At 41.9% G+C, this 27,411-nt stretch overlaps 1 protein-coding gene across 1 annotated transcript in view; it reads left to right on the top strand.

Moving 5' to 3' along the window:
- The window catches only part of tgfbr2b (transforming growth factor beta receptor 2b), a 55,916-nt gene extending 29,107 nt beyond the window's left edge, over window positions 1-26,809 (top strand). Inside the window, exons 4-10 of the mRNA XM_074683498.1 lie at window positions 6,900-7,195; window positions 7,272-7,520; window positions 7,639-7,752; window positions 7,877-8,014; window positions 11,406-11,547; window positions 23,075-23,202; window positions 25,275-26,809. Coding sequence (XP_074539599.1) covers window positions 6,900-7,195; window positions 7,272-7,520; window positions 7,639-7,752; window positions 7,877-8,014; window positions 11,406-11,547; window positions 23,075-23,202; window positions 25,275-25,532 — 1,325 coding nt within the window. The 3' untranslated portion in view covers window positions 25,533-26,809. The remainder of the gene's footprint in view (window positions 1-6,899; window positions 7,196-7,271; window positions 7,521-7,638; window positions 7,753-7,876; window positions 8,015-11,405; window positions 11,548-23,074; window positions 23,203-25,274) is intronic.
- Window positions 26,810-27,411: the final 602 nt, after the last annotated feature.

Genomic DNA, 27,411 nt, shown 5'->3' with positions numbered 1-27,411 from the left:
GCTGTCACAGTTTGTGTTGCTGTGTAATTATGTTCTTGCTTTGGCTGTTTCAAATAGCAACACCTCCTCAAAGCACAGGTTACGGGGTGGATAGATCAAGGGTTGGCATGACAGTAATAAGACAACCCTGAGTGTTTGTTTCACAGAGTCGTTAGTCTTTGCTGTTTCAGGGTGGCACAAGAAGACAAGTCTCAAACCGTGTTGTTACATCAATGTCTGTAAGTATCTATCAAACTAAGCCGACAGAGCCACATTTGATCCAGTGAAAACGATCCAGGGACAACATCTGCTCTAGGTGTTAACTCTTCCTTTTATCTGAAAATTTCAGTTTGCTCAAACACCCTTAATCCATCATCAAGGACTGATGATTCAAAGCTCACCTGTCCCTTAGGTGTCTCTTGTTCCCAGATGATCAGTTTGGAGTAGTGATTGCTCTGAGACTACAAGGGAAGCTCAGCTTCTCCTAAAATGTCCCCAAAAAAGTGGTGATATGTACTGCTGTGTGTACATTTCATTGACAAAATATGAGCTAGAATTCCTTCATCTTTTGTTCAGAATCAGCTACCTTTCACAGGTAACTGACTCCACCTCCTTCTCATTCATCCCCGCAGCGTCTCAGCGCTTTAACACAGTCGGACACTGAGCGTCTTCTGACTTCAGTGGGGAAGCGTAGAGTGGGTTGTTCTACTGTGAAAACTGGACGGTCATTGGATAAACACTGGGCTCTGTCCCACCCTCGGACCCTCAGCGTCTCTGGGGGTCTATGAGACAGTGGGCTGGTCTGGACGCTGGGCTTCTGCATGATGATTGGATGATCTGTCTGAGTCCGAATCACTTTTTGATTGACAGTGAAATGAGCCAGTCAGCGATCTTGAAGTATAACCCTCCACCGGAGCATCTTCTTAGTAGTTCTGGACTGATCTGGAGGTTTTATCGCTTCCAAGCGAGTTGACTTTTCTTAAAAACGACGAGCCATGTGAGAACACTGGTAAAATCCCCTGAAAAAAACACCTGGTTGGTACGACAGGGTCACAGACCATTTTCCTGAAAAGGAATTGAGGGTAGAATTAATGTTTAAATTTATAAACAAATTTATGATGTAGGCCTGAAAAAAATCAGCTACCCCTCCTTGACTGACCAGCAGCCGCCACTGATCAGTGGTCAGTTTTCTGCAGTGTTACGTGCTGCATAAACGTCAGCAAACTCTGCTTCTGAACATGAAGCATGTTCTCCATTAGGGGGCGATATGATAACCACTGTTTGTCTCACTTACATAGGCCTTGATGAGGAACCTTGGCAAGGTTAAACATTGTCACCCTTGCCGATTGACACCAAGATTACTGTTCAGTTAAACTAGTTCATTGTTCTAGTAGTGTCTGCCTGAAATGTTGAGAAATGCTGTTTCTCTGGTTGATGAGGGCTACAAACAAATCATAGGTGTTTTCACGTAGCACAGTGTGGTTTGGTACCACTTTGGCCAAGAATGTGGAGATAAAGTTTTATGAAAGTGGTGTTTAAATAACTCACCTGGAGCAATGTGTAACCAGCTCAGTATGTCAACATCAACCTGCAGGGAGAGCAGAGAGCTCTCAGACTGTATTCTCGTGTTACCTGTATTTGATAGATCAGGCTACATTCAAACATTTTTCTCACCTTTCGGCTTTAGTCACCGAGTTATAGACTTTAAATTTCAACATCTCAACATTCCTGCATCCAGCCTATACCCAAAGAAAATGGACTCTTTCATTGATTTCACAGATTGATTGAATTTATCTGACACCACCTGACGCTGCTTCAGGACTTCCTAACATTCACTCACAGAAACGTCTTGTGTGGAAAGTCTGACTGTAAACCAGTTGCAGGGTGGTGCGATGGCTTTCATGGTCAGTCCTTGGCCCGGGCTCTCTCAGCCAGCCAGTGCAGCAGCTCCGCTCAGAGGGATAATGTTCCCCTGAGAGACTCAGTGAGACGCTCTTTGAAAAGGTGGCCAGCCGGAGCAGACCATGCAGGGACGGCCAGGCGGGGGCAGACAGGCTCCCGACTGTTTTCTCCCTAACACTGGAGCTCTGAGGGTTGGCTGCCACTCTGTCCGGGCTGGCAGTCGCAGTGAGAGGAGGTAGTTAATGCAGCAGCTCATGAAGCCATGAAGGAGCTCATACTGCTGCCAGTTAACCCTTTGACTGAGTGTGCTGTAAGTTACTGACTGAGATCACAGGCTTATTATGCAGATACAAACTCATAGTCACAATGGAAAGAGGATGGTTTACAGCCTGTAAAGCAGGGGCAGCAGCAGTGTGTTGTTTTCACAGCACAGGTCTGCAGAATGACTTCCCTGTGGTAGGTGTGCTTGTGTTGGACTGTTTCTGAATGAGTGGTGGGAGGAAACTGCTGTTTGCTGCTGCAGGAGGAACCCAAACACACAAACTGAGCAGTGTGTTCTTCAGAGACCTGCCTTTACAGCCTGCTCTCTCTGTTAGTAACTCAACTGATGAACTGCTGGACCATTCAGAGAGATGCTATACTCATAGAGCCTTTAGCGTGTACTGTGTTAAACATAACCAAAAAAGATGAACTGATGTTCGTCCAAGTTTCTGCAGTGACAGAGTGTGATTGTTAGTGGTGAGCTTGAGCTGTTGGGTTTTTATCACTCACCTGTAGAAGCTATTTGGAGCTATCAATTTCTGAACTATAAGTCACACCATCTGTGATAGTTTGGCTGGTTTTGCGACTTAAACCCCATTTCCATCAAATGTTTCAGTTTAGTTTGTTACAGTACTATATGCACTTTGAGGTGTTTCCTTTGACTTAAACCGGGACAGGGCCCCAAATTACTGACCGGTACCATCCCACTATTTAGAGCCTTTCTGTTGGGGTGACAGTCATACTGATCTGACCCCAGAAGGTGGAGCTAGAAACACTGCAGTCCAGTGATTTGTGAAAAGAACCATCACTTCCTGTGCAACACCGGCAGCTATATTTCTCCTGGAGGCTCACAGTCTTCTCTGAAACAAAGCCTGATTGTTCTTTGTAACAAAGAGACTCATGGAAATCACAAAGAAGAGGAATTGCTGGATGGTTTCCCTTGTTGCTCTTTGTTTACTATGTTGTCTTTTTCTTCTTCGTTGGATTTATTAGCAGGGTGTGTTGCGCTGCTGTGGCGTCACAATATTACATAGCTAACGCAGTTATTGACATAGGCAGGAATAGCCAGTTGTGTCTTATATAGCAAAATATTAATAATTCAACATGTGTTTTTATGTTAATTCATTGTGACTGACATGAACCAAGGAGTTAAAGGTCCCATATTCTGCTCCTTTTCTGCAGTTTAATATGGATCATTGATGTCTTCATGAAATGGTAGTAACATGTTTTTGTCCAAAAAGCCAATAAATCAAGCACAGCAGCATTGTTTCCAGGCTCTCATAGCCCCTCTGTTCAGAACGCTCCGATTTAGTGGGCGTGGCCTTCATATGTAAATGAGCCACAGCTGATACCGCCCCACTCTTCAGTGTCACTGAGAGCGGCGCCACAAGCTCTGAGTGCACAATGTTTAGAAAACAGCGAAGCTCGTTTACCGTAACATTACAGGCTAAAACAACAGGCTAACGCAGCTAAAGTTAGCATCCTAAAGCTAACACAGAGACAGGGGGGACACTGAGGAAAAGCTCTTACGTCTGCTCCACAGCACACAGCATGTCTTCTTCTGAGATGGGAAGCTTGTGCATGGAACTATGTCACTGTTTACAGCCAGAAACAGCCACACTCCTCTCCCCGTTGCTGGAGAGATTTCTCTGCAGATGCGGGGAGAGGAGTGGGCGGGGAGGGGGTTTGGGGGTATTTGCTCTGGTGGACCAATCAGGTCAGACTTGCTCCTGATTGGTCAAAAAAGGGACTCGCTGACGTCGGCAAACCCCGGAAATTCCAAACAGCTCGTTTTAGGTCAGGATTTTATATTCACAAGAACTACTAAATACAGGTTTTGTCATCAAATATCTGCTGGGCTGGGAGGAAAGCCAAAGACTCAAAAATTTCACTATAAGACTTAATAAAGTGAATTTTGCATAATATGGAACCTTTAACATAACCGTCTACAGTGCTCTTTGTTTGTGACAACTACATGCTGCTCCTGTACCACTGAGATAAATAACTGAAACATTAACTTAAAGACAACTGAGAAAGACTGAACACTAACATAATGCCTCCAAAAAGACTCTAAATAAGTGTGACTTGAATTCTGGAAAATATGGTATATAAACTTCACTCCACTTTCACTCTACAAGTTGTCCGATAACCTCTTACACTCCTGCTTACACTTCCTATAAACTTGCCCCTAGAGGTTTTAGTCAATAAGCGTTCATCTATGGCACAACATTATCCCTAGAGTTCTGGAGGATCTCCTGACTAGTTCCAGATACATTGGTAAGGTGGGTCTCAAACACCAAGGTTTGCCCATAGCCCCACCCCACTGACAGGCCGCTGGGGGCATGCCCAATAGGAGGAAACGGGGTTTATGGAGCAGGCAACCTCAAAGAGACAACAGTTAGGAGGAAACATTTCTGACAGAGGCTAAGACGAAGATTTTCTTAAACATTATTTTGAGTTGTGAAAGCTACCACAAGGGCACCAGAAGGACAGAAAAAAGCAGAATAAAGATGAGAGGGAGGACAGAAGATAGATGAAGCAGTGACAGTGAGATACTTCTAAGGTTTTCTTTGATTTGAGCTGCTGCCATAATGGAAAAACACTCTTGTCATGTTGAGCATGAAACCCAATCACCTGCTACTAGCATTTCTAAAAGCAGCTAGTTCTATGCTTACCGGTTTAGCAGAAACACTGATGAATCATAACATGACATAGCTGAGCATCTGAGCTGCTGAACATCAAGGCTGGTGACACCAAAGCTGAGTGTTATCTGTCTCTGCAGCTCCTCTCTGTGGTCATTTGATAAGCTTAGTTTCTTTCTGTCTGATGAGTGCTCCTCTTATTATCAAACATCACGATGCTCCTGTTTTTAATGCTCCAGAAACTTTTAGAGTCATCTCTCTCTGGTAGACAGGTAGAAAAAACATGCTGCAGGATGAAAATGCCATGACAGCAAACAATTATGACTCATAATTTAAGGTGCTACCACAATCAGCACAACCTATATTAAACACCTCCTCACATCTGCTTTTATGATCCACTTCAAAGATGTTTAATGTTAGAGAGAAACCACGAGCTGTTGAATGTGCAGATGGGGGATTTTTCTAACCAGCCTCGATCTGATCTGGGGCACAGTAAGTGCTGCAGGGATCGCCCCCCACTGTGTCACTGCTCCTATGTGTCAACCTAAAGGGTAAATATTATATTTGCATTACCAATCTAAAGCTATAGAGCACCCCATTTTTCCAGTGTATGGTATGAAATTCAAGCAGTTTAAGTCCAATAAAGAGCTTGATATGGTAAAAAATTATGTTTCCCAAAACTGAAAAATAATTTACATTTCAGATTAATGCAAGAGGCCCTTTAACAGCTTAAAGTTGCTGTTCTGCAGCTATGGAGATTAATCAAGTTGGTGCTGCCAATTCATAATGAACATGAGACAGAGCATCAGAACATTTCAAGAAGTACGATTTTTCTCCTGAAGCCCCTCCTTTGATATCTTGGCTGTGGTCTTAGGGTCGTTGTCCTGCTGAAAGATGAACCGTGGCCCCAGTCTGAGGTCTAAAGGTCTCTGGAGGTGGTTTTCATCCAGGATGTCTCTGTACATTGCTGCATTCATCTTTTCCTCAGTCCTGACTGGTCTCCCAGTTCCTGCTGCTGAAAATCATCCCCACAGCATGATGCTGACACCACCATGCTTCACTGTAGGGATGGTATGGTCCAGGTGATGAGCGGGGCCTTGTTTCCTCCAAACGTGACACCAAAGAGTTCAATCTTTGTCTCATCAGAGCAGAGGATTTTCTTTCTCCTGGTCTGAGAGTCCTTCAGGGACCTTTAGGCAGACTCCAGGTGGTCTGACATGAGCCTTTTACTAAGGAGTGGCTTCAGACTGACCACTCTACCATACAGGTCTGATTGGTGGATTGCTGCAGAGATGGTTGTTCTTCTAGAAGGTTCTCCTCTCTCCACAGAGGAACATGGAGCTCTGACAGAGGAACCATCAGGTTCTTGGTCTCCTCCCTGACTAAGACCCTTCTCCCCTGATCCCTCAGTTTGGACGGGGTCCAGCTCTAGAAGAGTCCTGGTAGTTCTGAACGTCTTCCATTCACAGATGATGGAGTCCTCTGGGCTCATTGGGACCTTCAAAGCAGCAGAAATGTTTCTGGACCCTTCTACAGATTTGTTCCTGGAGACCATCCTGTCTCTGAGGTCTACAGACAGTTCCTCTGACTTCATGCTTGGTTTGTGCTCTAAGAGGCTCTGTCACCTGTGGGACCTTATATAGACAGGTGTGTGTCTTTATAGATCAGGTCCAATCAGCTGAGTTTAACAGGATGAACCTCAAATAAGAGCTTCTTGTTAAAGGCTGTGAACACTTCTGTGCAAAAAACTTTTTCATGTTGTTCTTATGGGATATTATGTGTAGCGGTGTGAGGAAAAAAATAATTTATTCAATGTTAGATTGAGACTGCCCTACAAACCCTCTTCCTTTTGAGTAGCTATTCCTCCAGACACCTCACAGACAGACCTTGGTGTTTGAGGTCCACTCCTCCAACTTGTTATTGACCAGTTAGGAGATCATATTCAGGAGATCATCATCATTTCAGAGCATGTTTTGAACAGTTTTCAGTCAGGGGCTTTCTACATCACATGAATTTGCAGAGTTTTGAGAGTCTGCACATGTTAAGTCTAGACATCCAGCATTGTTACTGTTGATCCATGTTGATAATATTCTTCTGTTTTCTGTTCTTTGACAGAGGTGGATCCAACCGAAGAGGTTCCGTTGGTTTCTGTGATTCTGGTGAGCCTGCTCCCCCTGCTGGTGATGGGGCTCGTTGTCGTGGGGATGTGCTACTGGTATCGAGCTTACCGCCAACGTGTGCTGAACAGAGAATGGGAGAGCAGCATCAAGAAGCGCAAAGCAAAGCCTGGGCTTGACTGCAGTGACGCCTGTGCCATCATGATGGATGACGACAGATCTGACAGCAGCTCCACCCATGCCAACAACCTGAACCACAACACAGAGCCTCTGCCCATAGAGCTGGACCTGCTGGTAAACACACGTACATGTGTCCTGTAGTGCTGCTCTCCATCCTGATTCATCCTCTAACAGTTTGATCCTCTGACAGGTGGGAAAGGGCCGTTTTGCTCAGGTGTACAAGGCCAAGCTGAAACAAAGCACCTCAGATCAGTTTGAAACAGTGGCTGTGAAGATTTTCCCCTACGAGGAGTACGCTTCCTGGAAGAACGAGAAGGACATCTTTTCCAACACGGACCTTAGACATGAGAACATCCTGCACTTCCTCACAGCTGAGGAGAGGAAAGTGGAGAAACAGTACTGGCTCATCACGGCCTTCCACTCCAGAGGAAACCTTCAGGTGAGACTGACACTGTCAGATAACCCAACATGAGTGGGCCGGTCATAGTTTCTGTGTATGATTGTCACCCATCCTCCTTCTCACACCCCCACCGTTCTCACCCCCCTCTGCCCTTCAGGAGCATCTGACACGAAATGTGATCAGCTGGGAGGAGTTACAGTTGCTGGGCAACTCTTTGGCCAGTGGGGTCGCCCACCTCCATAGTGACCGCCTCCCCTGTGGAAGGCCAAAGGTGAGAAGAGTGATTTTGTTTCTAATTTTAGCTTTAATAATCACACTCACTGTCAGTAAAGTAGCATTTTAACATCATGTCCTCTCCTGAGAGCTTCACCTCTGTTATTTCGTTGAACACCAAGGTGGCCATAGTCCATCGAGACCTGAAGAGCTCCAACATCCTGGTGAAGAACGACCTGACGTGCTGTCTGTGTGACTTCGGGCTGGGACTGAGTCTGGACAGCAACCTGTCAGTGGACGACCTCGCCAACAGTGGACAGGTGCCTTTTCATGTTCATTCTACTTTGTTTTCTGGGGCTGAAAATTCAGTCTTTACCAAAGGGGAACCTGTTAAACACAAAAGAGTCATTTCAGAGAAGTAATAGAAAACAGATGAAAAAATACTAAATAAATCAAACTTCCTTTTTAAATTTCTTGAACTTATAATAATAATGATAAAAAATAAAAAGTTAAATTTTCCTATCTGTATATCAGATTATTTTATTTCTTAAGCAACTCAGGCAACATTTTTTTCTTTTGACAAAATCAAAAATGAGACATTTTTCTGGACTTATCAGGAGAACAGGCTCATAATCATTAGGGATGGAACAGTTCACAAAACCCAGGGTTCGTATCTTAACCCATATTCGTGGTCACACTTTTCAGTTTCGATGTACCTTGTTGTTTTAAACCACCCAGAATACCCAATAAACCCATTAATCCACTGTTAACATTTTTTGTAATCAACTCTATCATGTTTAGTCATGTAAACTTGAAAGAATGAGGCATTAAGCCATTAGATAAATCATGAAAGCTGAGGGAGACATCGCTAGTTTCAACATGGCAACTCCTCAGTAAGGAAAATTGTTATTGGCTGTCCAAGAAGTAGCCAAAAGTTGCTAAATGACACAATCACCTTGTTTGCCTAATAAGTCATTTGCGTGTATTTTAATTGACTCTGGGAGAGAAGAATAACATCATGGGAGAGACAGAAAGCAGTCAAAAAAACACCATAAACATGTTTAGAAACCACAAATAAACTTTCTTCTATCGATTCTTGTTTTATTTTATGTCAAAATATCAACCCTCCTCCTTTACCGGCAGAGGTGAACCGAAAGAGATGAGCACTTCATTTGTCTGTAGTCGTCTGCTCTGGCTGCAGCTGAGAGAGACTGCTATGAATGAGGAGGACCTGTCTGCCTGTGAGTGCTCTGGACAGGGGAGGGGCTTACAGCAGCACCTGTTTCTTGTTGTCAAGAGTAAGATGAAAACATGTTTCACATTAGACTCCAAACTCCAGAGAAGTCGCAAATTTTTGTCGGTAGTTGCTTTTTTTAATTTAAAAAAAGTCTCTAGAGAGGTCTGAAAGCCGCTAAGTATAGAGAGAAAGTTGCTAAGTTGGCCACAGTCAGTCGCAATTTTATCCTCCACTTTCTTAGCCGTCATCAAAGCTCACACTTAATCCAAAGTCACAGACGCCACAGACACGTCCTCTAAATCTGAATGGCATGTCCACAACACACAAGGCTCCACAACTGTCCTGCTGTACTCTTTTGCCTCAGTATGAGCATGTGTGATTGTAAATCCAAGTAGTAAATCTGAGTAGTAAAACTAAAACAAGACATGAACCAAATGACACGCGCCCTTAACTGAGTCAGATAAACCAAACAATTTGGATTATTTTCATAAACTGTTCCATCCCTACTAATTTGTCTCATAATAGATTTTTAAATTTAAATAAGATATAAAAGCTTGCACAGACGTCAGTTTCTGCAGTATGTTATAAACGTGAGGTGTAGTAAGAAACACACTCTGAGATGTGGGGGAGGAGTGAGAAGTGGCAGATGGGAAACAAAGCAGTAAACCAAAACAAAAAGTACATGTCCTGATTAACTGCAGCTCATCTGCCCTGCAGGAGTTTGATCTCCCAGTGGTCATAAACGCTGCCGTCATTTGTTTGGTCTGTCACTCTGAGTGTTGGGGTTATCTGCTGTTATGGAAACTCCCTCTGTTTGCTATCATTAAAACAGCTCTGCTTTGGTTTCTGCTGAGATATGAGCCGGCTGTTTGTTTTCCCTCCCTCTATCTCACTGCTGTGTGTGTTCATGTGTTTTGATGGGATACGACTAATTTGCTGACAGAAGAAACAGACAGAGACAGACGACCAATGAAGGGTTGAAGGGAGAAGTGAGAGCTTTGTAGAAACGTGCTCGTTCATCAAAGCAGCTTTCAGTTTTACACCATGTTCTGTTTGTCTGTGTTACTGTCCTCCTTTATAATGAATGACTCACTGACTGGAGGGCAGCAAGGGCTGGTGAGACTGTGTTCATCGGCTTTTTAAACCAGAAATAACCCCTGACACAGAGGCTCTTTACAGCATTTTTCTGCTCTGTTCTTCAGTCAGGAGATTTAAGTTCCCAGATTAAAGGTTTAAACCTTTATGTTCATGCAGTCCACTGGAAAAAAAAAAGTTTGTGATGTCAGCACTATTTTGCAGACTTAGCCAGAAGCTTGTTTGACATTTTGTGTGTTACTACAGTCAGGTTATGCTGTGAACCAAAGTGAAGAGCTCTCTGTTAGAGATCGATCACACTGACGAGAGATCCTGTGAGATATCTGACACTGTTTCACACTTTTTTCCATCAAGCACTGATACACAAATTAATATGGATTCAGGTCTTGGTCGGTGGTCTGTGTATGGAATTCAAATGTGTAATCTTACAGGTAGGGTCTGCAGGAATTTTTGTTACTTGTTAGTAAACACAACATAAAAACTGGGCTCCTCCTCCTTAGCTCAGTGCCAGCAGCAGCACACACCCACAGCCTCTGACTGACGACGTGAACACATTCACTAGCCCAGCAACCACCTGTAGCATTGCGTTTCTACATGGGAGAGCCTCGAGAGCTGCCCACCTGACTTGGCATGTTAGCACAAGCTAATTACAGGTATATAACACATACATGATTAGCAGAAAGCTAACTCACGTCGCTCTTCATCCAAGCTGCTGTCCAAGCACCTGAAAGCTTCACCCTCGTTTAAGAAAAAGCTTTATCTGTTTCACGTTTTGTTTCACTTTGGTTGTGTTTTTCTTATTCCATGCTACATCCACTATCATAGCTGCTCTGATTAGCTTCTTCCACTCAACATGCAAAGTCACTTGCGCACTGGACATGCTGTGATTGGCTAAGGTAACTACGCATACTCTCTGCCCAGACATGTCCTAAAGCAACCAAAAACTAATAATACAGGCAGAGGAGGGGGTTGAGGCAGAAACAGACACTGACACACATGTAAAGAGGACCAGAAGTGACGATTGAGCAGAATTATTCCTGTAAAGGTGACGCTTTATTTTTAGGAAAAACCTGCAGACCCTACTTTTACATTGCTGGTTCCCAATAGCAGACTCTGTGATCAGTGTGTGAAAGTGGTGTGGAGGGTGAAAGAGAACAGGGGGTCTAAAGCACTTTGTGTGATCAGAAAAGCTCAACAACTAGTCCATTTACCTTTGATTTAGGATTTGTCATAGTGATTATTTCTGCAACAACCTGACATGGAACTTGTTTTACCCTGAAATTTTCACAGTCAAACCCCAGACTTCAGCCTGAGTCTTGCTTCTCTGTGTTGGATGACAAACAGATTATTTATCCCCTCTACTGTTCTTTTGTCTTCAGGTGGGAACAGCACGCTACATGGCTCCAGAGGTGCTGGAGGCTCGGCTGAATCTGGAGAACATGGAGTCTTTCAAACAGACCGACATTTACTCCATGGCGCTCGTGCTTTGGGAGATGACTTCAAGGTGTGAAGCCATTGGAGGTCAGTACATGCAGATGTTTTCATGTTTAGTGAATCATTTTCAACTCCCTTCACTCTTGTTCCCAGCTACGTGACACGGGTGCACACTCACCTGCATTTGTCAAACAACTACCCAGGTTTTTGGTCATAAAGTGAGGAGGTGTCATTGCTCATAGCTAGCTCAAGTACTAAGATAGGAGACAGTATGGACAGTATACACACACGGAAGATTCTCTCCTGTACCTCTTCTGTCATTGCACCTCTGTCTTCTTCCCACAATAATAACCTCTGTTATACAAACAACCGTTAGTATGTGTGCTGTGCCAGTTTGCACCTACGCTTTACACATGCTCAATCTAGACACAAAAACAGCAACCACAAACAGTTTCAGGTTTAGCAGGTGCTAAATGATCATATGTGCATCTCCTCCTCTCAGTATTTTGCACGTTCTAATGATCTGCATACATTCTGCATATTGAAACATGCTACTTGTTTTGCTTGGGCCATTTTGCTTATTTGAAAGACACAGTGATTGGTGTACCTGGGTGGTAAAACAGCCTTGTGTGTATCAAGTTTGCAGATCAAGCCCTAGAGATACTACACAAGAGAAATGTTTAAACACTTGGTACAACCTGAATACCAATGTCTGATTGGCTACATGGCTAGATTCAAATAATTCACGTTTTGACTAAAAAAATGATCAAATCTCTGACGACTCAAACTATAAAAGTGAAAAAAAGAAAAAAAACGCTCACATTCGACCGAAGCTCAGAGTTATTTTCATCAAAAAATAAAATAAAATAAATGTAGAATATGTTTCATGACATCAGTGTGCAGGCTGTAGAAACACGTTATGGATTCCTGTAGATAAGTAGAGAAAACCTTTAACAAGAACTTCCTCCTGATTCTCCTCTAACAAGTTTACTCTAAGGTCTTTGTGTCTTTATTATCCTGCACCACTCTCTTCTGTTTTGTTGTTTTCCTCATGCGTCTGCAGCTCTCATCGTGCAGACAGCAGGTTTGGCCTCTGTTGTTGTTATGCAGCTATGGGGGGCTTGTGTGTCAGCTGTAAGTCTAAGTGGTCATGTCTGTCAGACAGCACCTCGACCTCAGCTCCAGGTCTGCAGCCAGAATCTGAGGAATGTCTGAAATGTGAGGGAGACCATCTCATCTCTGCTGTTGCCCTTCTTTGGGCAGGAAATCAGGGGGAGACAGCAGCAGAGGATACTCTACCTGTTACAGCTGGCTGTGCATGTTGGAGAGTGTGTGAGTGTCTGGTTAGGAAGCTGAAAAGTTCCTCACAAGATTAAAGAAATGAAAGCAAAACGATCTTTCATCCTCGAGTTACGTGGGTTTGGTTTGAGCGCATGATGGAGTCTGCGTCAAAGGTTAATTTAAGGCAGTTTAAGAAATAAAATGTGGAGTCTTTGCTCCTTCCACGTGTCTGGATGAACGTTTTCTGTTCCTGTTTCTGATTCCCTGGTATGAATTCTCACCAATATTTCAGAAAAAGAGGAACAAGATTATCAATTCCCAAAAGAGAGATTACATTTTTTTCCTCTGGTTTTGAGTCAGGTCACACACAGACACACACACACACTCTGACAAACTCTTATAGACACACTCTAATGCAGACACTTAATAAAAGCCATGTGAACCTGAGAGGCCCATATAAAAATGTGTATTTCAAGACCTTAAAAGTCGTAACTGACGGCTGAATTGCTTTTGAAATAAAAATGCTCATCAAGTTTCATGAAATAAGAACATTTTAAAACAAGAAACTTAACCCAATTTTTGTTTTTCTTTGCTCTGTGCCAACAAAAACACACATTTTTTTGATCCTGTCAGGTGAATGAGGTACGTATAAAGTCTAAGAGGACATTTTTGATTTAATTCATGTATAGACAAACATAGATTTTAGTTTTTGTAGTGTAGTGTTGCACCAAATCATCACAAACACAGTCTGTGCATTTAAATGAAGCTCAACTCTGGATTTAAAAGTGTAACCCTCTGTTCCAGTGATCAAAACAATGACCTGAAACATCAACATTTTCTATGGTTAAAAGGGGCTATGAGTAGTTTCTCAACAATCTTGAAAAAGTCCCTCCTCCAGATATTTGCCTGATCGTAATCCACACTTTAAAATGAGATTATCAGCGCCAATATAAGTTATTTCTAAATGCTACTTTTTAGCTTCACAATTGGGTTGAGCAGGACCAGAGGATCAAAGTTTAGTAGTGAGGGGAGATCTGTGTTTTTCTCTGCTGAAAATGATGTCTGTGATTAATTTTGTAGTGATGGTGGACACCGGAGCCTAAGTGTCAGACAGAAAAAGGACAGAAGAGCAGAAGAAAGAGAAACAAGAGAGAGATAGAGCACGAGCTAAAGGCTAACACAGGAGCTAATCCGTTTGTGCTAATGTTGATTCCATCCCACAGTCAGCAGTTATTCTGCAGTGGTCTGTTCAAACTTGAGAGTTTATCAATGAAATGAAGAGTGAGGTTACGTTAGCTCTGATTGGTAGATGACTGGCAGGACATAACCAGGATTCACTAACGTTACACATTACAGACATGTCTTAGAGCACCAAGCTGTCAGCTGAGTTAAATATAGAAAGCTATTTTACTTGTTGTCAAGTTTCATCAAAGCATAGCTCTACCTAACTGTTGATAAATACCTTACCTCGTGGTATTGTGTCTGGTAAAAAGTTGTCTTGAACAAAGAAAAGTAGAGTTAAAAAGAAGATCCGCTCTCTATTCATTTCCAAAACAAAAACACACCTTGTTCAGAGTCACACCTTCACCACAGTGTGTGTGAGACTCAGGGCGAAAAGGTGGCGCTGCGGTCCACTTTAAACAGATCCTTCTCACAGTCCCTTTAAACTAGGTGAGAAAGCATGCTCAATTGATTGAATTGATAGAACTAGTATATTAGAGTACAGTGTTTCATGCATCTGAAGCACTGACGAGTAATGTGTTTAATGCAACTCCTAAAGAGGACTTCACCAGATAGGTAGCTCCTGTTACCTCATCTGATTAGATGATAAGTGACTTAGAATTTGTGTGTTAACAGAGTGAGATCAAAGAAAATCTCAACTCTTTCACATTTAACCTGGACAGAGGAGCTACAGTTTTTTATCAATGTCTGCACAGATGCCCACTCATCCATATGGACACAGACGTCCCTTGTTGGTCCTGAACTGCTCCCCTGGGAGCAGAGGAGGAGTCAGCTCCACCTCAGTGCCTCTGCCTGTTTTTCTTTTTTCTGGACGCTCTGAGACATTTAGAGCCAGACAGTTACATTCCAGCGTTTGTGTGTTTGTCTGCATGTGTTTATTTCAGAGAGCTTCTTAGAAATATAGACACCCGTATCAAGCCATATGTGAGTGAGTGTGTGTGTGTGTGTGTGTGTGTGTGTGTGTGTTGGTCTGTCCTCTCCACCTCAACAACAGGCTACAGAATGGTGGACAGAAATACTTCCCCGTGCTGCTGCTGCTGTTGTGGTCAGTTATAGTACGTTCTCTCTGTGTCTCTGAGCGTTTTATGTACATGTCCTGAATTAGCCTGGAGGGCGCGGCGTGTTCTGCCCGTTCTGTCTGAGCCCCGTGCAGGGAGATGGTTTCAGGCAGCAGCTGGCTGGGAGGGGGTGAGGGGTTCACTCTCTGAGGCTCAGTTTGAAGACGTCTCATAAGTTAAAGGCAAAAGCGAAATTCTGAGAAAAATCTTTCGGACATGATGTTTGCAGATGAAGTTTGTGTCCAGAGCAGAAAGATTAATGGTTAATGTTTTAGTCATCCCTGTAACTGATCCTGTAGCTTTGAATTCATGCACAGAAATCTTACGTTCAGGTCAGGTCGGTGTTGTCACTTCTGAGCTCACACCTGAGAACCAGCACTTTGTCCTCACCTTGTGGGAAGACATCAGGCCTTGCACCAGTTAGCATTGTCCAGTTTGGTATCCATGACCAACAAATGAGCCATACAAAGTAATGATCCACTTCAAATGCAAAGATGATGAAAAAGAGACGAAAAAATTACAAGGAAGAGAGAGCTGCTGCAACAGGCAGCCACTAAGGGCAGCTTGATTTACAGTTTAACGCGTTAAGAATGTTCATTGAACTATTCTATTGTTTTATTAAATGTGGTTTTAATGTAAAGACATTCATTAAAACCTCACATTTGTATGTTGGTTTAGCCTTTGGCCTTCTGCTCGTGCTCTATCTCTCTCCTGTTTATCTTTCTTCAGCTCTTCTGTCCTTTTTCTGTCTGACAGTTAGGCTCCAGTGTCCACCATCACTACAAAATTAATCACAAAAATTGTTTTCAGCAGAGAAAAACACAGATCTCTCTTCTCTTTACTAAACTTCATCAGCTGGCTTGTCAAAGAGACTTAGACGTGCTGTAAATCAATCTGGTCCTGTCCGACCCGATCAGGAAGCTAATAAGTAGCATTTTCCAGATAAGTTTAGAAAGTGTTATTTCAGGATATCTGAAAGTTCTTAGTTGCTTGTAAAGAGTAAGAAGAATTGGCTTAAATATTTTTTTTAAACAAGAAAGTTATCCTAATTCAAGAAACTTAAACATAAGTTATCTTAAATTGTTATTGGCTTTTTTTCTCTTAAAGTAAGTCAGCATAATTTTGTCTATAAATGTCTTGAAGTAAGGCTTTTTCTGGATTTGTTTAAGAGAATCCAAATTTAATGATTTCTTTTAAAGTCCTTTCTTGAATAGATTAAAAAAAAAGACAAAAACACTTGCTGAGTTGCATCAAAAAGTTCACACACCATCTGCATGAACAGATATCCAGCCCACAGTGAGTGGGTTCACCTGATCCTGGACTACTCAGGTTGCCTTTCCAGTTCCAAACTGACGCAGCATAAGCCGTACCAGTGATGAGCTTTCATACCTCTTGAAGCCACGGGCCTACGACTCTCTGTCAGCAGGTGGATAGGGAGCAGGTTTTGTTTTGATTAGTGTGTGATTCTTCCTCTGGTGTAGTTTGTCTGGTGGATGTAGATGTGTGGGATCAGTCTCATGTTTTATGTGGAGAGGCTGAGCTCTGTGCAGATCCCAGACAGCGTAGGCAGCCTCAGAGGTTTCTGCTAACCTCCAGGCCACAAAGGTTTCAGACAGTTAATCTGAAAAGGAAACTGTCGTAAACCGCTTTCCGCCCCTTGGATTGGATAGACCAGGTTTTAACTACAGGCCGCAGACAGAGAGGGAAAGTGAGACTGAGGCTCTGGTTGCAGTCTGTTGTGAAATCTGTTCTTAAACCACAGATGAAATTCTTCTCATAACTTCCAAATGTCCAGAGCTGTGTGCAGACGTGGGCTGCATCTCTTGTCGAGACTGCTGTTGCTTCCTCAGAACCAGCCAGAAACAAGAGGAAACAAGGAGACAAGTGTACACTGAAGGAGTCCAGTCTGCAGCAGAGCGTGACTGAAACTTTCTGCTCAGTTATTTCTGACGTTCAGGAGCTGCTCCACCTCTTTTTATTCCTCCTAACTTTCTCATTTTGGGTTTGCTGGATCTCGGCATTTCAGCTGTACCCAGTCCAGGAAAAAGTGTGGTATTTATACCAGCTCTGCAGCAGGAGATCTAAACAGCAGAGCTGCGGACAATACCGACCCTGGCTGGCATAAATAACCTCCTGGGGATCAGGCCGGGGTTGGCTGGGTCCTGTTTTAAAATACCAAAACCGAGGGAAGTTCCACACGTTAAAAACAGGAAGTGTGGCCCTGTAGAGTCAGCCTCTCTGCACACAGTCCACAGTCCACCTTCCTGTCTGGGGCTTCCACTCCAACCTTCCCATTTCCTGTGTTTGAGGACGCAGCAGCAGGGACCACAGGGAGCGGACCGAAACACAACGGCTGCAGCTTTTCCTAGATATCATCACACTGTCCTGCTGAGAAAAGGCTGAAAACATGCTCCTCCTCAACAGGTGGAGTTCATGTAGTTCATGGAACAGCAGGTGGATGCATTTGTTTCTAAAGTCTCACAACAAAAGGAAATCTGAACCTTTCACTGTTTGCTGAGTCCAGCCTGTCCCGACTCCCATAGATGAACCTCTGGAGCTTTGGTTTTAGGGATGCAGAGTTGAATTCTTGTTACTTCTAGCCCACTAGTTTCTGAGTGATGACTTAATTTAAAACAGATTATTAAATGTTTAACTCTTTCAGTGTCTTTTTTTTGGGTCCCTGCTAGAAAAATTAAATACCAACATTAAAAAGAATAAATCTCTGCATCTACCAGGTTTTTTTTATTCATTCTGGTGTCAGAATAAAGGGAACACTGGTGAAATTTGTTCAGAGGTGTCAGTTTTGGTATTTACTGTATTTTCTGGACTATAAGTCACTCCAGGGTATAAGTCGCACCAAAAAATGCATCAAGAGAAAAAAACATCTGAGTGGCACCGGACTACTCTGCATTTGTTTAGAATGATCCGGTTTGTTACAGTATTTCCAGAAAGAACTATTTACATATAACTTTAATAAGTGTTTGTAGATTAGGAGGTTTAAATATTTTTCTTAAAGCACCTCATGTCTGTGACCATAGTTAAGTTTCAGTTTCTCTTCTCTGTGTGCGCTCCTTTCACCCACCTGTGAGTGTTGCTGGTTAGACCGGTACAGTGTGAGCTTAAATGAGCTCCATCAAATAAAAGTCCTCACTTTTAAAAAGTTAGGGGAGTATGATACAAGTTTGTGAATCAAATCCCAGATTTTCAAACCTCTACTTACTGATGTGATGTAGAAATCCCTCAATCTGTTTGTAAACTGATCAGAATGCTCAAATCTAGCACAAGATCTTCATGTGATCTTCATGAGATCTTCAGGAGACTTGATGAAATAATGAAGCATTTCTTTCAGTTGTCTTTTTTTTCTTTTTGGCCTGGCTTTCAGCTCAAATAACAAAATTATATCAATAACATGAGGAACCCCAGCAAGTAGCTCCTGGCTCTTACGTGTTCATACAGTGGTGTCTGTAAATAATGTGCATTTATCCCAGCAGGCACTTTGAACATCACAAGATCAACCAAAATAAAATAAACCTGTAACCAAAGGAACATGTCTAAACAGTTCACCTCTGTACATGTGCATAGAGTGGACAGGGGGGGGGCTCTGCCTTTTACTGTTGTACGGTTTTGAAGCCAAAATACCCCCGCCACAGGCGCAGCCATTGTGCATCCAGAGTCTGCTCAGTAAAGTCCATAGCCCTTTGCACAACAGACGCATTTTTTTCACGTGACTATGAGATTTATTTTTTATTTTTTTCAAATCTACTGTTTTTCAGTGCAAGCTTTCACACCAGCAACATTATTTTACTGAGTACAGTTGTGGCTTTTACTTTTTCAGACCAAGATCAGTTTTTCCCAAATTTCGCTTGCGACGAGTACACATCCAACCAATCAAAACGCTCTTATTGACTGGTCACATACCAAAACATTCAGCACCCGGTTCTTTACGACTAAAGACATAAAAACTACAAAGACAACGATTATAAAGACATTGTTTGGAGGTGAATAGTTGCAAAGATTGAATATAACACTTTCGAATTTTTTGCAACATCGCAACGTTTATTTGTGTCGCCATTGGTGTGCAAAGGCCTTATGAGGGACTGGGTACACTGAACTGAGAGACTGGAGCTAGATGGTAGCATTTTTATTTTTATTTTTTTCTTTTGAGAGTCTGTTCTGTTCTGTACAAATACTACAGAAGAACGTCAGCTGTAAATCGTGGTTAAACATGACATTAACTCATTTTTTTACCTTTATTAACTAATGAAAAAGAAACTTTTCAGATAAAAACTAGACTTAAACACAACTCAGCCCATAATATCTTCATATCACCACAGCATATAAATGTGAGAAACATTTCTACCAGATGTATTATTTTTTTTAAGTTTGACCGCAGCCCATCTGGAATGACTGGGGAGACAGAGTTTTTGACCTGTACTGCAGCCAGACACCAGGGGGAGCAGTTTCTGTGGGGACCTCATTTTGAGCCGAGCAAGATGACGATCAGGTTTTTTTACAGTTCCCTTCTGTAGTCATTAAAACATAAAAGTGTGTGGAGTGTGTTGTAATAGGCAGGGCAGTGAGAATTGAAAGAGTTGAGCAGGTGAACAGCTGCTGTTACACCTTCATCTGTTGGTTCAGGAACAAACTTTACTTTGATTTTCTTTTGCTGAAACCTGAACAGTTGATTGAGTTCATGAGTCTCCTCCAGAACAAATGAGAAATGACTGCTCAGAGAAAATGTCAGATGGTGTTTGATCTGTCAGAGTTAGCGTCACAGGTAAGGGTTAATTCATGTTTGACAGGTTGTCTCATGGATACAGGATGTTTTCATTGCTTCATGTAAACGCTTGAATATGAGGCTTCGACTGTTTGTTAAACACGTGTTTATTCTTATCTGGCTCCGATGGGCAGAGGACGAATACTTTGCTGCTCTCGTGTCTCATTTCACAGCAACCGTGAGATCCTGAGAGCTTTCACTTCTGGGCTGGAGACAGACTGCAGCTGTTGTGAGTTCAGTTTCATGAGGTCTGGACTCAGTCCCAGAACTTTGTTTTTCATTTTTCATGGTTTCAGTGTTGGCTCCTCTCTTTGTCTCTTCTAACATGGAATTATATAAAAAAGGAAAGATTGTGTTTGTGGCTTTTAAACAACGTGAGGTTTGGACTAATTGCTTGTTAACGGAAGTTGATTTGTTGTTTTTAAAAACAATTAAAGTTAAAATGTCAGAGCGAGCATTTTCCCTCCCCTGGAGACGAAACATTTTGTTTCCAGCTGTCGACATTATTGGTGCCTGTATTAAACACTTCAGGGGGATTCACTGAAGATGGATTACGGCTGCTAACAGCACCCAGAATCACACATGTCCCTGCTGTCTGCTGAGGGTCAGAGTCAGAGAGCTAACTGCTTCATTAATACTGGAGCTCAAAGCACCGCCCTGATCCTGACAGCGTTCCAGTTTGTCCACAGATCTGATGAGCTGGAGGAGAGGGAAGGTCCTTTTTATATTTGATTTGTGAGGGATGTGACACATTCAGATGAGATAAAGCATCAAACGAGTTACAGCTGGATTTAAATCCTCATTTTGTCAGTAAAAAACAGCATCAAAGTTATATTAACAGTCTTAATGTATTTTTTGTTTTATTTCTATGTGAACAGAGGTTAAATAATTGATCGCAGCAAAGTTCATGTGTGACCACACTTATAAACAGGGGTACAGTTTCCACCTGCTGTCAGCTGACCGTCAAAGAGCAGATCTTAGATTTTTTTTTTTTGTAAACTAACACTTAACGACTGTCTAATAATGACTTCAGAATAAGACAGTCGATTATTTGATATGTTGTGCAACACAGATAGGGACAAATTTAGAGGAGGAAGTGTCTGTTTTCAGTACAGCTGTTTAAAAGGCTTTTTTTCAACATGACGTCATATGACGTAGCAAAGGGGATTCCCATACTCTGACTTCATTTTGATCCAGTGTGAATAATAGGAGGTAATGAGTGAAAGTGGGAGTTTCAGGTCGTGTCAATTTCTTTCTTCAAGTGTATCATTTAGTTTGACTAGGGATGTGAACCTTTAACATTTGGAACAATACGGTACAGATGCCCGGTACTTAGCAATTTGTATCGGGACTTAACGGTACCAATTTAAGGTAGATTTATGTGGTAATGAATATCAGTTTGTTTACTAAAAAATGTCAAAGTTTTTCAATTTAACATATGTATTTCTCAATATATAATCTTGCAATGCTGTGTTCATGTCCGGCATGGAAAATTGTCAACTCATTCAATCTCTCACAGTCACAAGAATGTGTTTAGACAGAAATCAGTCAGTACCTTTCAAAGTACCTAATTCAGTTCCCATCCCTAAATTTAACCAATCATCAAGATGGTTAAATGTTGCGTTTATGCTGGATGCAGAAATACGAGCTTAACAGGACATGGAGTCCGCTTTTTTCCACAGTATGAAGAAAAATGGAGTTCACTTTCGTGCTCAGGTTGGTTTTGTGGAGGTGAAGAAACAGGACTCTTTTTCTACATCGGTCACAAAAAATGTGGTCGTCAGTGTAGCCCGTTTTCGGCAGCAAGATTATGTGCCTGCGAGGAAGGGGTACCTTTCATATTTGAAACGATATGGTACCGATGCCCAGTACCTCGTGATCCGTACCCATACTCAACGGTACCAATTTTCGGTACTTTTTGGAGTTTTTGTGGTAATAAATATAAATTTGTTCAATAATAGAATCTAAAAAAAGTCAATTTAACATATTTATTCTCCACTATAAAACCTTGCAATGCTGCGTTCATGTCCAGCATGGAAAATCACCTACCCTTCCACTCTCTCACAGTCACAAGGATGCATTTAGGTACCTAAACATTGTACCTTTTGATTTTCTGTGAACTGGTACCCTGTTTACAGAATTTGGTCGGTACCTATAAAATTACCTAATTCCGTACCCATCCCTAGTGCCTGGTGATTTGATAGAGGTGAGGATGGGATACAGGAGCCAGGTCCAGGTGAGACTGACGTGGGTGCTCTGTGACTCTGTGGGACTCTGTGGTTCATTCATTTCAAAATTTCTTTCAAAATAATATTTATTAAGTTAGTTAGTGTTGAATTTCTTAGTTGTTCTCTTTAACATATAATATGCCCTTTAACATGTCACCCTACCTTTGTGAGGGACCAGTGATTATGAAAGAGTTGTTGTTTTCCATAAAGGGGTCGTGTTGGATGCATAATGACCCACCACATGTGTACAGTCAATATCACTGTTTGCTGAGTCGTGCAGTTTGGGGTTTCATTAACCTTTTGTTTCATACTTTTTAAATAAGATAAGATCTGGGCTTAGTGCTAAAAACTGCAGTTCATCAAGTGTCCTCCAGGGGCAGACAGCAGAAACACCAGGAACCACATACACACCCATTCATTAAGACAGTTTTAACTGCAGAAATAAGAATATGTTTACAACCTGGTTCAGACACAGCCTGGCTCTGACTGACTTATTTCTCAAGCTGCACAAACTGTACGGGTGTGACTTTTTCCACAACTCACTATTCTTATCCTAACTTCATCCTAACTGAATGAAGTGAGGTTAAGTTGGACATTTCCAACGTGGCTCCGATGACAGTGAGCGTCAAAACTTTGTATCAGAAACAAATGGGGGATGTCACAGAGACTACATCTGATTGGACAGATTTAGAGGCTCCAAAAGCTCCTCAGTTCTCCTGTGGATCAGGCCCTTTGGGAAAAAAAGACGACTCAATGGTTTTGGGCTCGGTGCTCTAATAACAGGCTGATATACTTTGTCTTCCTCTTTCTCTTTTAGAGTTCTCTCAAAGTCCTCAGTCATGGAATGTGAGCTCATTTTGTGGTTTTGGTACTGGCCTCACTGATAATCATCTTGTTATTTTTACACCTTCTCAGGAAGTGTTTGAGGTGACAGAAACATGAAGGAGCTGGCATCAAGACGTGAAGAGAGGAGGTTTTTATAATGATGATCTGCAGCTCATGTTTTGGTTTTGTGTTTTGCTCTGCAGAGGTGAAGGACTATGAGCCTGCCTACGGCTCTAAAGTACGAGAGCACCCCTGTGTGGAGAGCATGAAGGACAACGTGCTGAGAGACAGAGGCCGACCGGAGATCCCCGACAGCTGGCTCAGGCATCAGGTCAGACAAACACCACGCTGCGCTCAAATCACAGATACATACTGACACACAGACACAGCTGGAGATATTCATATTGATATTGATATTGATTACTGTTAAGATCAAACACTGAAAAGTTTTAAGTTTATGAAAAAAAAGTAAATATTCAAAGAAAGCAACAGTGATTACATTTGATGCAGACTTTTTTAGACTAAATGGTTTGAAGACATGATTTGAAAAATGTTCAAAGCTCTTCTATTTGGCTTCTAATGTATGTAGATGAAAAAGCATCAAGCAGACTCTACAGGAAGGGAGAAATGACCTTATGTTGCAAGGAGCAGACTGACATTAAAGCTGTGTAATTATGGAGTAAGATTTCAATTACCTGTCTGTGGATTATCAGCAAGATATATGATCTACCTGAGGCAGGTTTTCTTCATGTGAACATGTTAAACAGACACAGACGAAGCTCTGTTACTGTTTATGTTTATCAGAGTTATTACAGCGCACATGAGCAGATACGCAAACAGCTGTTAGAGCTGACTGACAGATGATCCAGAGGTGATCAGCTGATGCCGTCATCAATGAAACACATTGCTTCATGTGACGCTCTAGAGGAGAGGATGTCTCATTGGTCTTCAAAACAATCTCCTTGTTTCATCTCTCCTCTCTTCATTTCCTTCATTTCTCCATCATCTCTGGTGGGAGGGACTAAGACCCAAGTGGAGAAAGGGAGGATGAGACAAACCCTCTGTAAAAGAGGGGCAAGGCAGCAATAATCCATCCAGATATAACTTCTCTGATGAGTCCCACTCAGTTCAGAGCTCCTACCTCTGTGTTGTGCTGCAGGGCTTTGAGAGGTGTCACCTATTTGGTCTGTCTGCCCTTTGTCTTTTACAGTCTACTGACTTCTCCCCCTGCTCTGCCCTTTTCTGCTTATGAAGCAATGCCTGTGTGTGGACCCTTCACTAGGGATGGGTACCGAATTAGGTACCTTTATATGTACCAACCAAAGTCTGTCAAAAGTACCAGGTACCGACTCATGTAAAATCAAACAGTACCATGTTTAGGTACCTAAAGCATTGCAAGTTTATATTTTGAAGAAAAAATATGTTAAATTGAAAAAATAAGTATATCATTATGATTGTTATGATTATTATTATTATTATTATTTATTTATTTATTTATTAACAAATTGATTTTTTTTACCACATAAACACAAAAAAGTACCGAAAATTGGTACCCTTGAGTACCAGTACAGATCGACAGGTACCAGGCATTGGTACCGTATCGTCTCAAATGTGAAAGTTACCCATCCCTACCCTTCGCCTAACTACTCACCTGTTTTCTCTAGTGTAGGGGTGGCCAACCAGTCCCAGACCAAGAGCCCCAAAAATTACTGTGGTACTACAAAGAGCCACATCACACACGTGGTCTTACAAACGCACCTCCTCTCACACATAAACAAAATGACATAAAATGAAAATCAATACATTTCCAATTTTCAAAATGAGATTTTATGATAATGATGGGTTTTATTTGTCATTGCACATCTATCTATCAATCTAGATAGATAGATAGATAGATAGATAGATAGATAGATAGATAGATAGATAGATAGATAGATAGATAGATAGATAGACAGACAGATAGATAGATAGATAGATAGATAGATAGATAGATAGATAGATAGATAGATAGATAGATAGATAGATAGATAGATAGATAGATAGATAGATAGATAGATAGCTATGGGCACATGAGGGATTGAGAGGAGCACATGTAGAGAAGAGAAACTGAAACTTAAGTTTCAATCTCATCACCCAAGTGTTGATCAATACTGATCCCAACATTAGTATATTACAATATATTAATGTTCTATTCGAGATTGACCCGCACACCAACTTTATATATTTATATATACATCGTGTTTTGCACAAGATTAAAAGATGTGTAGTTTTGGACTTGTAAATGAAAGCGTTATTGAATCCAAGCTCCTGACTGATGCAGAACAATAGATTCGGGTCACGTGTTCTCACTCACACAGCTTTGAAACAGCTTGAATGTAACAGAGTTTGCTCTTCTTCTCACAGGGTGTTGGAGTGATTTGTGCCACCATCAAAGAATGCTGGGACCATGACCCCGAGGCCCGACTCACCGCCCACTGTGTGGCTGAACGAATAGCAGAGTTAGAAGACGAGATTGATAAGCTGTCCAACCGCAGCTCTTCAGAGGAGAAGATCCCCGAGGAGCAGAAGCTCCCCATCGAGGTGGAGATCCCAGAGATGGTGAAGATAACAGAGATACAGGACATCATAGCCGTGGACTGTTCTGTCAGCGACGAGAAGTGAGACATACATGGACCCAGACTTACAACAAAGGCACTTACTCTACCCCGAGAGGCCTGAACGGAGAAAATCTCAGCAGTGGTTTCAGGAGCTGAGCTTCTGAACCACTGGACTTTAAGCAGGGTTACATTTTCTTTCCTTATTCTCACCCTGCCAAGAGGGCCTCTGGGTTTTCTAAATCACGTCTAATAGTCAACAACTTGCCTTAAAATCAGCTGAAAAGCCAAAGAGACAAAAAGAACACAGCAAAGAGGAAGCTCCCAAAGACGACGCAAGGAGACGGTGTTTGACGGGCGTCTTATCATGGAACATAAACAGAGCAATAACTGTTCAACCAAAGACTTTTAATGTGCACTTTATGCTTTGATGCTCAGCATTACAGGCGTCTGTCCTGTTCATATGGTCATGTGCTCTTACATGTTGGAGGTGGGGGGAGTCTCTGCTTAAGTGTCCGTGTATTCAACTTTGAGCCAGCAGAGAGTCAGTCCCCAGCAGCAGCAGTGTGTGTGTCTGTGTGTGTGTATGTGTGAATAAGAGTTTGTGCAGGTGTGACAGTGTGTGGACTTGTGCATGAAGCAGTGTTCAGAACGAAAGCATCACAAACTTATTTACAGGGCATGACGAACAGTTCGTGGAGAAGTAAAAGTTCATCTGCAGACGCTACCCAGAGGGGTCGGCTTAAATCGGCCAATCAGAAACAAGCATTTCATAACAGGTTTGCTTTTCTCCTCCAGCAGATTATATCAAAACCTCAGATCTGTGTTGTGATGCAGTATGGCTTTTTTAACCTATCATCGTCTGTTAAATCTGCAAAGAAGGGTTTTTATTCTGCTCTCAGACAGATTTAACAGACTCTTTAAAAAAGTGAATCCTCCACCAAGAGGACACCCGCAGCCAGGAGTCAAACCCACCAGAACTCGTGGGTTGTGTTTAACCAACACAAATGATGGTGCGGTAACTCACACGGGTCACATGAAGCTCTAAGAGTGTTCAGTTTGGGTCTGAACACAGCTAACAGTCTTTCTTCTATTAGCCAGCTTTACTCAAACTGTAAATAAAGACAATAACTGTTCATGAGAGACAAAGCAGCCAAAAAGGGAAGCAGTGCCTACAACCTCTGAATGCAAAAACTGAGAGCTTTCATACTGATGTATTTTTAAACCATTTTATACGTGTTCAGTGTAAACCAACAGGAGTGTGCCAAAGATATTTTATCATGCCTTATAGCAGCCGTATGTGTCATATGTAAAATACTGTAAATCTTTTATGAATTAAAAATATTTCTGTATACTGACAACCTGTGTGCGCTCTTTCTGTAACCCATGTCCATGTGATGTCTCTCTGCAGGATGTAGTGGCAGAGTTCAGCACTAACATCACTACAAACAGCAGCTCCAGTAGTTTAACTATATTCATCATCCGTAAGGATGTGGCAGTGTTGGAAAAAAATAATGTTTCAATAGCTTACCCGATTTATTGGTCATGTAGTGTAGCAGTGAACACAAAAACTACATTTTCCTAAACATTGTTTAAATGATTTAAAATCAAATGCTTGACTTTGAATCGTTTGTTTTTTTTAATGATGATAATGTCTACAGACTACATCAGGAGCCATATATCCCCATAAAATGCACATCACGTGAGTCAGAGAGGATCATATCACCGTCTGCTGGAGAAAAGTGGTTACCTTCTTTAATCCAGATTATAAACAAAGGCTGAAATGAAAATTTGAATCTGAAAGAAAAAAGATGATTGTCTGAAAAAGAATCCTGATTAGTTATTGTCAAACAAAAAACCTGATGACTCGTATTTGGATTTATTGTCCTATTCCTTTAAACATTTACTTCACTGAGAGATGTCAGAGGAGGAAGGAGATGCTGTTA

Source organism: Halichoeres trimaculatus, unplaced genomic scaffold, assembly GCF_033239565.1.
Source record: "Halichoeres trimaculatus isolate MK-OKI-2021-1 unplaced genomic scaffold, fHalTri1.1 fHalTri1_scaffold_12, whole genome shotgun sequence".
In the NCBI taxonomy this organism is placed as follows: Eukaryota; Metazoa; Chordata; class Actinopteri; order Labriformes; family Labridae; genus Halichoeres; species Halichoeres trimaculatus.
The sequence above is the reverse complement of the archived record's forward strand: the minus strand, read 5'-3'. Positions and strand labels throughout refer to the sequence as shown.